This window comes from Trachypithecus francoisi, unplaced genomic scaffold, assembly GCF_009764315.1.
Source record: "Trachypithecus francoisi isolate TF-2019V2 unplaced genomic scaffold, Tfra_2.0 Contig01579, whole genome shotgun sequence".
NCBI lineage: Eukaryota > Metazoa > Chordata > Mammalia > Primates > Cercopithecidae > Trachypithecus > Trachypithecus francoisi.
Window position 1 is genome coordinate 9,061,560 of NW_022681442.1, and position 12,803 is coordinate 9,074,362.

The following is a 12,803-nucleotide window of genomic DNA, read 5'->3' on the forward strand; positions in this document are numbered from 1 at the left end:
GGAAGTCCCCACTGCCCCAAACTCTGGAGGGACACAGGGGTGAGGTGTTATCAGAACCAGAAGCAGGGATCTTTGATGGGTGCTGAAACCCTGGCAGGAGGCTGCAGGCATGAGCTGGGGCACGAGCTGGGCAGCGGAGGAAGGAGACACAGTTACTGCTGGAAAATGTCCTCTGAGCCCAGAGGGTACAAACTACCCAGGCCTCTCCTGTTCTCTGTCTTCCAAGCTCCCATCCCCACCTCCCGTTGACTGAACCAGGCCAGAAGCAAGCTGGTGAAGCAGCCTGGGAAACAGGGCTTGGGGAAGGGCGGGGAGAACCTGCCAACAGGCTCCCAACACCCAGTTCCTTTGCGCCTCCCTGCCAGGTCACACTGCACACTGCACACTGCACTCTGCTGGGAAGGAGGCTCCCCCAGCTGTGTCTGACTCTAAGGTGATTATTAGACTAAACTTATCCACCTAATTGTCTGCATAGCGTCATCGACTCTCCATCACTTTTCCAAAGACAATGGGTAATACAGTGTGGTGGACACACCCTCAGGTGACCCCTTGTATAATTCTCTCCCTTGGGTGTGGGTAGAACATGTGACTTACTTCTAGTCCAGAAAGTAGGGCAGAGGGGAGGGGCTGCCACTCCTATGATTACCTTACATTATATAAGATGCTGCCTTAGCAGACTAGAGTGAGAGATTCTTCTGCTGGCCTTGAAGAAGCAAATAGCCATGATTTGAAATGTCTATAGAGAGTCACATGGCAGGGAACTGCAGGGGGCCACTAGGGCCTGCGCAGCCTTCTCTCTACCCTGGTAGCAGCCAGGGCCCTTGGTCATACAGCTGCAAGAAAATGAATCTGCGAACAACCTGAACGCACTTGGACATGAATTCCCCTGGCCATCTCTTCAGATGAGAAGACAGCCTGCCTGCCACTAAACCGTAGTCTTATGAGGCCCTGAGTATAGGACCCAGTGAAGCTACGCCTGAATTCCTCAACCATGAAAACTGTGAAGTAATCAATGTGTTGTTTTAAGTCACTAAATTTGTGGTTCTTTGTGACACTGCAATAGAAAATAAAGTGGGAAGGAAGGCTGTCTACTTCCCTCCTTCCAAACTGCAGAGCTTCAGTTTAAAAGGTGGGATAATGAATAAGTCGCTCTGTACTTAAGAATCACTTCCATCCCCTCCTACCTCTTGTTCTGTTTGAGCCCAAACTGTCAGGGACAATTGGCAGGCATGTTGTTCTGTGTAGCAGACAGAGCTGCATCTAAGGGAAGTCCTCCACACTCCTAGCTGCAGTCTGTTGCCGCCGCTGGTGCTTCCATGGTGCTGGGAGGGGGCAGAAAGTTAGGCCTGGACTCAGGGTGCTGTGGGGGCAGGGCTGGTAAATGTACTCTTGGGTCTGGCACGTTCCACCCTCAAATGATACAAATGTGGACAAAAGTTCGAATGAGACCATCACCAACTAGGAAAGGCAACGGAATGCTTGAGTGCTCCCTTTTATGTCATTTTATTTTCTTTTATGCAGACCAGTGAGGGGAAAATCCCACAGATTCTTCTGGAAACTGTCAGGATGGTGGGAAGATGAATGCAAAACTTACATAGATTGGGATGCCCACAGTTTGGATTTTCAAGATCTAAAACATGAAACAAAACCAAGCGAATGTGACCTTTAGGATAAACACAATGGCCCCCCAGAAGGGGAAAGAGGAAGGCCTAACAGTTGTAGAAAATGCTGGCTCTCAACGATGGCTGCACATCAGAATAACTTGCACAGGGTATTGGAAATAAACTGCTAATAAATTAGGAATAACTTAAACACAATAATGTGCACAAATCTGAAGAGGACAGCTTGATGGATTCTCACAAAGTAAACACTCCTGTGTAACCATCACCCTGATCAAGATAAATATTTCATCCCAGCACTTTGGGAGGCCGAGGCGGGCGGATCACGAGGTCAGGAGATCGAGACCATCCTGGCTAACAGGGTGAAACCCCGTCTCTACTAAAAAATACAAAAAATTAGCTGAGCGTGGTGGCGGGCGCCTGTAATCCCAGCTAATCGGGAGGCTGAGGCAGGAGAATGGTGTGAACCTAGGAGGTGGAGCTTGCAGTGAGCCGAGATCGTGCCACTGCACTCCAGCCTGGGTGACAGAGTGAGACTCCATCTCAAAAAAAAAAAACCAAAGACAAATATTTCCAGCCCCACAGAAATCTCCTTCATGTTCTCTGTCAGTTAATTTCCCAGCTCCTCTCCCTTGCCCCCACAAAGGAAATTGTTACTGTGATTTCTAACATCATAGAAAATAACCTGGAAGCTTTTAAAAATACTGATACCCAGGCCCGACCCATGGAGTATCTATCTAGTCTGGTGATCTGGGTGGGGCTCTGGCCTTGGTAGTTATAAAGCCCCCAAGTGATTCTGATGTGCAGTCAGGACTGGGAATTACTCACTGGCTTGTAGCAAAGTCTTATTCTGGTCAGAAGCCAGGCCAGGCAATGGATCTGCCTAGATGCTGGCAACCACCTACTGAGGTAGATGGGCCCTGTCCTTCCCCAGTGGGCCAGAGTGAGGCAGGTGAGTCTGGGCTGTGGATTTCAGGGAAATTAATGTGTCACTCACAGGCATCAGTGGAGGTAGTGATGGCAAATACGCTCCATGGAGCCTCCTCACTTAAAAAAAAATACCCTTTGATGCTTATAAAATAGATCTAGTGTTACCCAAGTCAGGCAGTCTGATTTGGGTTATAGTTATCCATATCCACGATTTTTCATTCTAGAAGAGATTTCTCTTTAGCATTATTTGAGGCTGTGATAATCCTTAAGAAACTGAGCCGGATTTTCCAGGGATCTTCAGTGTAGAGCACTGGAGATTAGAAGCCAGTGATCCCCAAAAGGATGGGGGAGAGAAAGAGCAAAAAGGAAATAAAAGAAAAAGACAACATGAACACTTGCATGGCTTTTGCAGGATAGCTTGGTCAACCCAAACTTCTGTATGATCTGGTTTGTCCTGAACTCCTGCCACTTGCCGTCAACCAGGGCCTGGGCTCTGATCTCATACTTCACCAGGCGTGCCGTGCGCAGGCTGATGGGCTTGTGCTCGTAGACCACAAAGGGGGATTCCAGGTCTGTGTGCTTTATTCTCTGCAAAGAGAGTGACCCACCTCAGGTGGAACTGCAATCGGGGTGGCCCAGAGTTAGCGAAAGCCGGCGCCTGGCACATAGACCCTGGTATATAATGTGTGCAGGCAGCAAGCGGGCATTTCCCAATTGGCACCATCTCCTAAAAGTTGCTGCTGCTGAGTGGGTTGTTATTTGAGCCCCTATCATACATAAACCAGTGGCTGATGGCCTGGGCTTTGGCCAATCTAGAAAAACACCATAAGTCAAGCTTTATGATGGCTTTGCCAGAATTAAAAAACCAACGTAGTACTCAATAAGGGCATTTGGACTGTTGTTGTCACATAATTCGTCTCTTCCACCCAGAAGAATTCATTGTGTAGGGAGATGCCTGAGTCAGTGGAGACCACTGAGGAGACCAAGAGCTGAGGCCCAAGAAAGAGAAATGACTTGCTCCAGGGTACATATGAGGTACTGGCAAAGCTGAGACTAATACTCTGGTTTCTTCATTCATGCATTAATTCACTCATTTATCCATTCATTCATTCAGCCAGCCATTTAAAGCCCCTTTATATGGAGGTTGCAGTGAGCCGAGATTGCGCCACTGCACTCCAGCCTGGGTGACAGAGCAAGACTCCATATCAAAAAATAAAGAAAAATAAAAAAATAAAGCTCCTCTATGTTCTCGGTACTGTGCTTGGCAGTAGTAATAAAAAGATTAATAAGGTATGGCCTCTCAAAAGCTTGCAGTTTAGAGAAGAGAGACTTGTAAGCAAATCTTAAGTGGAACACGGCGATCTTTCATCATAGTTGTCATTGTCATCATCATCATCTTCCTCATCTTCCCTAATGCACATGGTGCTTTGTGTGTCAAGCTTGCTCCAAGCCACCCTGCACAGATTAACACATTTAAACTCACAACAATCTGGTGAGGTATGTCCTGTTACCTTCTGTGTCTTAAAGGTAAGGAAACTGCACAGAGGAGAGTTCCTGGCACTTGCCCAGGTCATATAGCTCACAGGCCATTTGCCTGCGGACTCTCCATTCCTAAACATAACATTCTCCTGCCTCTCCTAAAGTCCAGCAGGAGCACTACGGAGAAGTCAAGCACCTTTCTGGGGTCCTGCCCATAGCCCACTTTGCAGCTAAACAAAATTACCCCCTCTCCCAGTTGGGGACATTACCGGTTATCTTCATGGGAAAATAACTGAATTGTTTGTATAAATTGAAGATGAAGTGAGCCCCAATGTGGAGACAGAAGACTAGAATCTAATCCTGGCTTTACCAGTAGAGGTCATATAAACACAAAGACGCTCAGTTTTCAGATCCTCATCTGCTAAATGGGCTACCAATATCTACTTCCCAAGGTGGTTGTAAAAATCAAATGACATCACATATACGAGCATGGTTAGCACTTACATTTCATGTCAATTAGTAATTAATGATGAATCAATTATTATTAATTCAACATGGATTGACTCTAACTCTAAAAGACTTTCAGAGACATAACTTTCGTGCACTCTATCCTTACCTGCATGTAAAAACTATAAGAGGTAGTATCATGTTTGAGTCCCGTTATCTTAAAGAAGAATCCATATACAGCAATCATTTCGGAATAAGTTGTATTCTCCTAAATTGGGAAAGAGAAACAACAAAGTGAAGGGGGAGAAATATCTAGTGTTCAAAGTCAGCCAGGTGCGGTGGCACACACCTGTAATCCCAGCACTTTGGGAGGCTGAGACAGGCAGATTATCTGAGGTCAGGAGTTCAAGACCAGCCTGGCCAATGTGGCAAAACCCCATCTCTACCAAAAATACCAAAAAAAAAAAAAAAAAATTAGCCAGATGTGGTGGTGTGTGCCTGTAGTCCCAGCTACTCAGGAGGCTGAGGCAAGAGAATTGCTTGAATAGCGGAGGCAGAGGTTTCAGGGAGCGGAGATTGTATCACTGCACTCCAGCCTGGGTGATAGAGTAAGACTCTGTCTCCAAAAAAAAAAAAAAAAAGTCAAGAGGACATGGCAAAACAAAGTAAAGCAACAACAACAAACGTCACTCATTCAGCAACTGATTTGAAAGTGAAAATACAACGGCAATTTTAACGTAGGAAACATGGAGAAAGCGAAACTGAAATCTTTGGTAGTAGTAATTACTGCTAACAATTTGGAATAAATTCTCTCCAAATTGGATGGCAATTTCAACCTGAGTTTAAAAAAATTCTATACTACATATTAATGCTTTTAAGTGTAACTTATATTATTTTGAATGAAATATACTTTTAACAACCATGCAAGAAGATACCACTGCCCAGTGAACCCTGGAGGCTACCTCTAGAACTATTGTTAAAGGAAAAGCCATCAGTGGCCCTTGAAGGTCAGCTTTGACTGATTCATCCTATTCTTTAAAAATATTTCAGGTCTCCAATGAGATCACTTGGACTCGGGAAGGGGAATATCACAGACCAGGGCCTATTATGGGGAGGGGGGAGGGGGGAGAGATGGCATTGGGAGTTATACCTGATGTTAATGACAAGTTGATGGGTGCAGCACACCAACATGGCACAAGTATACATATGTAACAAACCTGCACGTTGTGCACATATACCATAGAACTTAAAGTATAATAAAAAAAAATTTCAGTTCTCACAATACTACAGAAAAAAATTACAAAGCAAAAAGGAAGAAGATATTTAGGCTGCACACAGCTCCAATTTAAAATTTCTTCTATTTTTATGTTTTTCCTCATATTTTTCCCTATATCTCCCTTCTCAGGTCCCTGGGAACCCATCAAGTTTGCAAAAGTTACAGTGTACCCCCAAAACCATGCCTCACCCCAACATTCACAGTCCCCTGGCTGCAATCCTGCTTGGCAAAAAAGGTTTGAGATCAGGTAATCAGTGTTTCTGGAGGGTTTAGACCCTCCTCTCCTTGGTCTCACTACAAACAGTTGGTACAGTTAGTAGAAGTTAGTAGTAGCCTTAGTAGTAACTACTGAACAGTGACAATATGATTTACTCTTCATGTTCCTTAGTGAGGTAAAGAATAGATTAGGTATGTTCTTAGATGACCTGTGGTCTATAGACCTTTGAAACAAAGCATGTTGTTTCCATATGATGGACCCAAGAGCCACTCATAGCACTTGTAGGAAGTCCCTGGCTCTGTGATCTCCATCTGCCCACTTAGGCACGACATCTCTGCAACCAAAAGGCTGAGCCAGCCTCTCCAGGGATGACTCAGAGGGGACTCTCTGATGATACATTCAGCATCCCTTAGTTCTTGAAACATGAATTCTTTTGAGATCACTGTGGGGGTGCCTTGAAATAATCAAAGGGGATCAGTGATTTCTTGGAAAATTGTTTCCATCACAGGGAACCCAGCACGGAGCACAGCTACCAACCCCAACGCTCCCCTGGTCACTAAGTGCCAAGATGCCTTGCCATCAAGCTCCTGGACCCACTGCAGTTTTATTCTAAGATCTATCAAAATAGCTGCCCAGACTGAGTTCACCCCACAAGCTTAAACATGGACTTGGCGTGGAGTCTCTTGTTGAGCCAGTTTGCAACTGTTGGTGTTTGTGAGAAATAGGATGACCAACCTTTCCCAGTTTGCCTTGGCCTTTCCTGGTTTTAGAATTGAAGTCCTACATCCCAGGGCAACTCCTCCATCCCAGGACCACCAGGATCGCTGGTCCCCTTAGTGGGGTAATTATTAAACGACCTGTCCCAGGCCCCTGCCTTGTGAATTTTATTTCCTGGGAGCTGATGACCATGCAGGAGAGACACCTATGATTCTCTCTCCTGGTCCCCTGACTTTCCTACCAGGAGCCAGAAGTGATCGTGGCTGCCCGCCAAAGGTTCTTAACTAAGCATGAGAGAGACAGTTCTTCCCCTTGTTTGGGTGCAGTTCTTAGTACCTGGTTAAAAAGCAGCCCAAATCTCACAGCCTGGGTGTTAAGATCTTTCAGTTGGTCCATGTCACCCCCATTCTCCAGCTGAAAGGAAAACACACACAACTGACCACAAAGGGATCCTCTGGACATGAGTGCCTGTCTTCATCTTCATGCCTCTTTCTTGATGCCTGCACCCCTCACCATGTTTGAAAAAGAGTTTTGCCTCTAGACTCACATTCAGCCATTCATTCAGTTCACAGACATTTATTGAAAACCTACTGTGTCGGGTGCTATGCCCAGTGCTTTCAGAGGATGCAAGGAGAAGACAGAAAAGTACCTGAGCAGTCTCACCTGGGAAATAAAATGTGTACATGGGGCAGAGATGATCACGGTCACAAAATCAAGAGCAAGCAAGGCCCCTCATGGGAGGCTCCAAGGTGAGGGCTGGGGCGGGGAGGGAGTGGGATTCGAGAGGATGGCATTAGGAGCAGGGGACAAAAGGAAGGAGGTGGGCAGAGTCAGAGGACCAAGAGCGAGGTGGGGACTTCCCAAGATGTCTGCACAGACTGTCCCCTCTCTGTCACTCCTCTGCTGCCTTGTTAGAGCATGGTCCTGAGTTATGTCCCATAAAAGCACCTCCTTCCACGGAGTCAAGATCTATGGTGCGGGGAGCACTGAGCACTGTGGCTTGCATATTACAGTAAGTATTTGTTGAGCAGGATTGAATTTTAACTAGTGACTCATACTTCTTCAGAACTCACACACTGCCCCTCTTCATCTCTGAAAACGGGAGATTGAAAACACCTAAGAACTACAACAGTTTGCATGGACAATTGACAAAGGGGAAATGCCACATAGAAAAACATTCACAGTCACCAGTAATAAAGGAAATGCATGTTAAAAAATGAGATGCCGTTGTTCCCTTCTCAATTAAGAAAAGTGATTAGAAATGTAAATGCTCTGTGTTGCTGAGGGTGCACAGAGAGACATGCTCATTTATTACTGGAGGAAGAGTAATTTGGTCCCAACATTTGTTAATCTGCACCAAGAACAAAAATGCTTATGAGGGGAGCTCAAACCACCCGGATTCGAAAGCTGGGTCTCCTCCCTTCTCTCCTTCCCAGGCCCTGCTCTCCCCCACTTTCCCTGGAGGACGATCCAGATATGTCCTGACCTCAGAGATCTAGAGGTTTTAAAAGTGAAACCCATCTCCAGAAAAGCAAAGTCAGAGAGGCAACACATTTCGACAACTGTGTTCTCGCAGAGCAGGCAACTCACTGCGTGGTAGTGGTTGGCTGTAACCCGGTTCAGCCACGACTCTGGGAAGAAGTTAATGTACCGCAGCACCTCCAGATCCTTGCCTGGGAAGAAACACAAAGAGTAGGGTTTTTAGTGCTATTCACACCAGAGCCTCAGAAGTCTCATTTACAGAAAGGAAAAGGAAGAAGTCAGGAGCTGAGGGAAGGGAAAGGGGTGGATGGTCTCCTTTAAGGTTTGATTGACAAAGCGGAAATAAACCATCTCAGGGTCACTGTGGTTATGTTCAGAGTCAATTACTTTTCTATTCCAAATCAATTCTCTTTTAAAAACTTACAGAAATACCAGCCTGGCCAACACGGCGAAACCCCGTCACTACTAAAAGTGCAAAAATTAGCTGGGTGTGGCAACGCACGTCTTTAATCCCAGTTACTTGGGAGCCTGAGGCAGGAGAATCGCCTGAACCCAGGAGGCAGAGGTTGTAGTGAGCCGAGATTGCACCAGTGTACTCCAGCCTTGGGGACAGAGTGAGACTCCATCTCAAAACAAAAAACAAAAAACAAAAAAACCCCACCTTATACAAATAATCTTCCAAAGGAAACAACACACTCCAAATTGGGTGGCCATTTCAACTTCAGTTTAAAAAAATGTCTATACTACACATCAATGTACAACTTAAGTGTAACTTATATAATTTTGAATGAAATATACTCTCAACAATCCTGCACGAAGATATTGCTGCCCAGTGAACCCTGGAAGGTACCTTGAGAACTATTGTTAAAGGAAAAGCCATCAGTGACCCTCAAAGGTCAGCTTTGACCAGTCCTCCTTATGCTTTAAAGATATTTCAGTTCTCACAATATTATCGAAAAAATTACAAAGCAAAAAGGAAGAAGATATTTAAGTTGCACATAGCTCCAATTTAAAATTTCTAGTTTTATTTTTTTCCCTATACTTTTCCCTAGATCTCCCTTCCCAGGTCCCTGGGGAAGAGTTAGTGTTCCCCCACAACCACGCCTCACCCCAACATTCACGGCCCCCTGACTGCAATCCTGCCTGGGAAATGAGGTTTGAGATCAGGTAATCAGTGTTTCTGGAGTGTTTAGAAGCAACTTGGACAAAAACTACCTGGCCCCATCAACCATTCCTGAATTCTAGAGCCACTTATTGTATCTGGATAGCTGGAAATGGCTTTGAAAATGTTCTCAGATGTCCTTTCAGATGCAAAGATCTCACTGGGTGGCCTCCTGGACTGCCAAAAACATATTCACCCACATTTCTTTCCTCTTTCCGAGTTACAGGTATCATCCCCTGTGCCCAGAGCATTAGGTTGAGGGAGCACAAATCCAGAGTTTTCTCCCAAACTGCAGAACAAAGGGCCTAGAAGTGAAGCATGTGACGAGGTAGGACATACAATTAGACGCCAATAAAACAGCCCTTGGCAGCTGTACACTGCTTCACAATATATAAGCCCCTTTTAGCCATCATTGCATTTCATCAGAGCTCCAATTACCCTCATTTTACAGACAGGGAAAGTGAGACCAAGAGGCTACATGACTTTCGAGGCTGCATGACTTTCCTGACATCACATAGCTTGGAAGTGACAATACCATGTTTCAGGTGATTCCCTTGGAAACATCAGGTGAGGCTCCCCCAGCAGTGGCTACGGGGTGGGCAGGTGCCCAGCAGCTTTCCTGTGGATGCGCTCCCCGGGACTGGGGCTTACCTTTGGTGATGCCGTGCAGACGCAAGCAGAGGAAGAGTGGCCTCAAGCTCTGTCCTATATCCCGGTCCAGAAAGCAACAGTTCTCAGGAAAGCTTAGCAGAGGCATAAAGAAGAATAACAGTCCTTCAGCAAACTCCTTTCTGGAATTAGCTCGGGCTAGGGAAAGCCATGTTGTAGAGACTAGTGGCTTCACCAGCCAGGGGGAGATGGAGCCTCAGTCTCTCTGGAGGGGTCAGGTATATGGAAGCAGATGGTGGCTTAGATGACATTTTATAAAGTCCAGCCCCAGAGATGGTAATGGAGACAAACGCTTATATTCTCCTCAGCATCTACCACTGAGTTCTGCACATAGCAGGCGCTCAATAAAAGTGTATTTAGTGACTAATGGGAACGCATGTTACTTTACAGTTCTCACTTGAATCTCACCAACTTCCTGTGGGGCAGACGGGGCAAGGATGGTGAGCTCCATTTTACAGATGGGAAAAAGAGGCTCAGCTCGGACTGGAACCTGGGACTCCTGACTCCCCCTGTACATATGCTGCCCTTCCAGTAAGCGATCAAATTAGGTGCTTCGTAAGTGCTTTCTGGTAAAATTTAAAAGAAGAGAATGGCTGTGTGGGGAACTAGTTTTAGCAGCTGGTTTCCGGATCAGTTCTGCTATACTCAGCATTAATACCAAGCTCCAATTAACTTCCTCATGGAGCTGAAGGTCAGCGCCAGGTTGAGAAGATCCAGTTCTTTTTGAGAAGACACACACACACAGACACGCATTCCCTGTCCTTGTTTTGAAATAACTTACTTCACAAAAATGGTCACTTTTCATAAATGGGGACAACGGGGAACAATGTTTCCAAGTCCCTTTGGAAATGCAGTCACTCCCTCAAGGCAGAGCCTGCATAGGACCCACCCAGGGTACTTGTAGATTATTTTTCCGTAAATCAAGAGTGATGTCCAAGTTACATCCTGTCTCAGCTGGACAGAAGGCACCACTGACCCTGTGGTCCCCTCTGTCAGAGATGCCCGCCAGCTTTCCCGGAACCGTTTATTTTTATAAGATCTGGGAATTTCTGGGACCTCCCAACCGCTCCACGCCAGAGGTCCCAGAAGATAGACCTAGGAGTGCAGAAAAGTTGTAGGCATAAAGACAAGTCAGTTCTGATTCGATTCGAGGGTTATTTACCAGCATCTACCCTGTGCCTGTCTCCGGAGGTGGAAAGAGCAGCCATAAATAAAGTCAGGCAGATACTTTCAGGAGTGCAGAACTACTGGTTCTGGAACCAGCCCTCCATTACCCAGGGTAAGTGGAGCCGGGGCTGGTGGGTGCGGTGCCTGTGCCCTGAAAACACTGACATCTTCGTGAGACAAATAACACTGGCTCACTTCCTTTCCTCAGATGATCTGAGCCTCCTCCTTCTTCTGCTTCTTTTTCATCATGTCATGGAGGAACAGCTGAGGCGTCATCATGGCTGGGCAGCAGGTGCCAAGTGGCAAGAAGGGGCTAAGCTGACGCCATCCTCCTTAGCCCTGCCCAGTGCTCTGGGGACAAGCCAGCATCTATGGCCAGGGCTCCACAGCCGGGTGCTGCCCTAAGCAGTGGGCCCCTGCTGGAGCTGCAGCTTAAAAACAGATTCAGCCCCAGAAAGGAAAGGACCCATCTGGAGGAAAGCATTGCCCCCCACCAGGAAGCTCCAGACGCCGGTTCTGCTGACGTGCTTGGCATGGCAAGGCTGCTGGCAGGGACGAGAGGAACCGAGACCCTGATCCTCCCTTTCAGAGGCACTCAGACCCGCAGGCCATTCAGCCAGGGCCTCTCTGGACAGCCATCCTGTCCCAGAGGATTTGGAAACAGCTTTGTTGAGACAGCTGGTTGGACTTGATGACCCCTTGGGGCCTCTGGGAAGTGGCAAGGATACCCACTTTTGTGGCTGACATGGAAAGGCCATGAGTCATCTCATCATCCAACCAAGTTGGAGTCCCTGAGGCAGGCAGACCAGGGTCCAATCCCAACCCAGCCAGTCACAGTCCTGTGACCGGGCCTCTCAGAGCCTCACTCTCCTCTATCAAGTGGGAGCAGCAGCCACAGGTGTTGCCTTGGGGAGGAAGGAGGAGTAAAGCTGACAGTGGGAAGGGCTTGGGCCAGCTGCTGGCACCCAGTGAGTCCTCAACACCCATAAGCGCCACCATTGTCCTCCTGCCCCAGGGAAAGTGAATGGACTTAAGCAGGGTCAAATGCAGGGAATTGTTCTTGGCGGTATTCATCATCATTGCCACCCTCCAAATCACCCAAGTTATGGGCCACCTCAAAGAAAGAAAGTGGTGTCCTCAGCTTCTGATTTCCTGAAATCTCAAAGGATCTAAGGGTTGTGGTCCACCCTCAGAACTGATCAATATAACCTGGCTCTGGGAGCCTAGCAAGGTCTATTGTCTTGGAGCCAGTGTCCTACACAGGCCACTCAGGGCCAGTCCAGCACATTTTCCATTTTACTTGGTGCCACTTAACTGTCTGGGAGCGGAGGCACCTGCTCCTCTCTGGCCCAGTGGTGAGTGCCTTCACATGGTGTCACGTAAGATGGGAGGGAGCAAGCAGCTGCTAAGTCTGGGGACTACTGTGCTTGGCTACGCTGGTGAACTCAAAGACTGGCATGATTTCTCTGGTACTGCGCTCTGTTTGTGCAAAGACCTCTTTTGGTTTAGTGCTTACTTTTTTGAGACAACTTCAGGCGATGGTCTATGCCTCCCAGAGTTCACTGAGAAACCCTGGGGCGTGACCTCTCTAGGGAAGACAGTTCACAGTTCCTTGCTACTGAAGGACACATCCAGGTT

The 12,803-nt window shown here is 47.0% G+C and overlaps 1 protein-coding gene across 2 annotated transcripts in view; it reads right to left on the reverse strand.

Moving 5' to 3' along the window:
• Nucleotides 1–1,487: 1,487 nt before the first annotated feature.
• The window catches only part of BTBD16 (BTB domain containing 16), a 68,354-nt gene continuing 57,038 nt past the window's right edge, over nucleotides 1,488–12,803 (reverse strand). For both annotated transcript variants that reach the window (XM_033180476.1, XM_033180468.1), the window contains exons 12-17: nucleotides 9,981–10,072; nucleotides 8,276–8,358; nucleotides 7,022–7,099; nucleotides 4,645–4,743; nucleotides 2,949–3,137; nucleotides 1,488–1,630 (exon numbers count right to left, since the gene is read on the reverse strand). In XM_033180476.1, coding sequence (XP_033036367.1) covers nucleotides 1,562–1,630; nucleotides 2,949–3,137; nucleotides 4,645–4,743; nucleotides 7,022–7,099; nucleotides 8,276–8,358; nucleotides 9,981–10,072 — 610 coding nt within the window. In that variant the 3' untranslated portion in view covers nucleotides 1,488–1,561. The remainder of the gene's footprint in view (nucleotides 1,631–2,948; nucleotides 3,138–4,644; nucleotides 4,744–7,021; nucleotides 7,100–8,275; nucleotides 8,359–9,980; nucleotides 10,073–12,803) is intronic.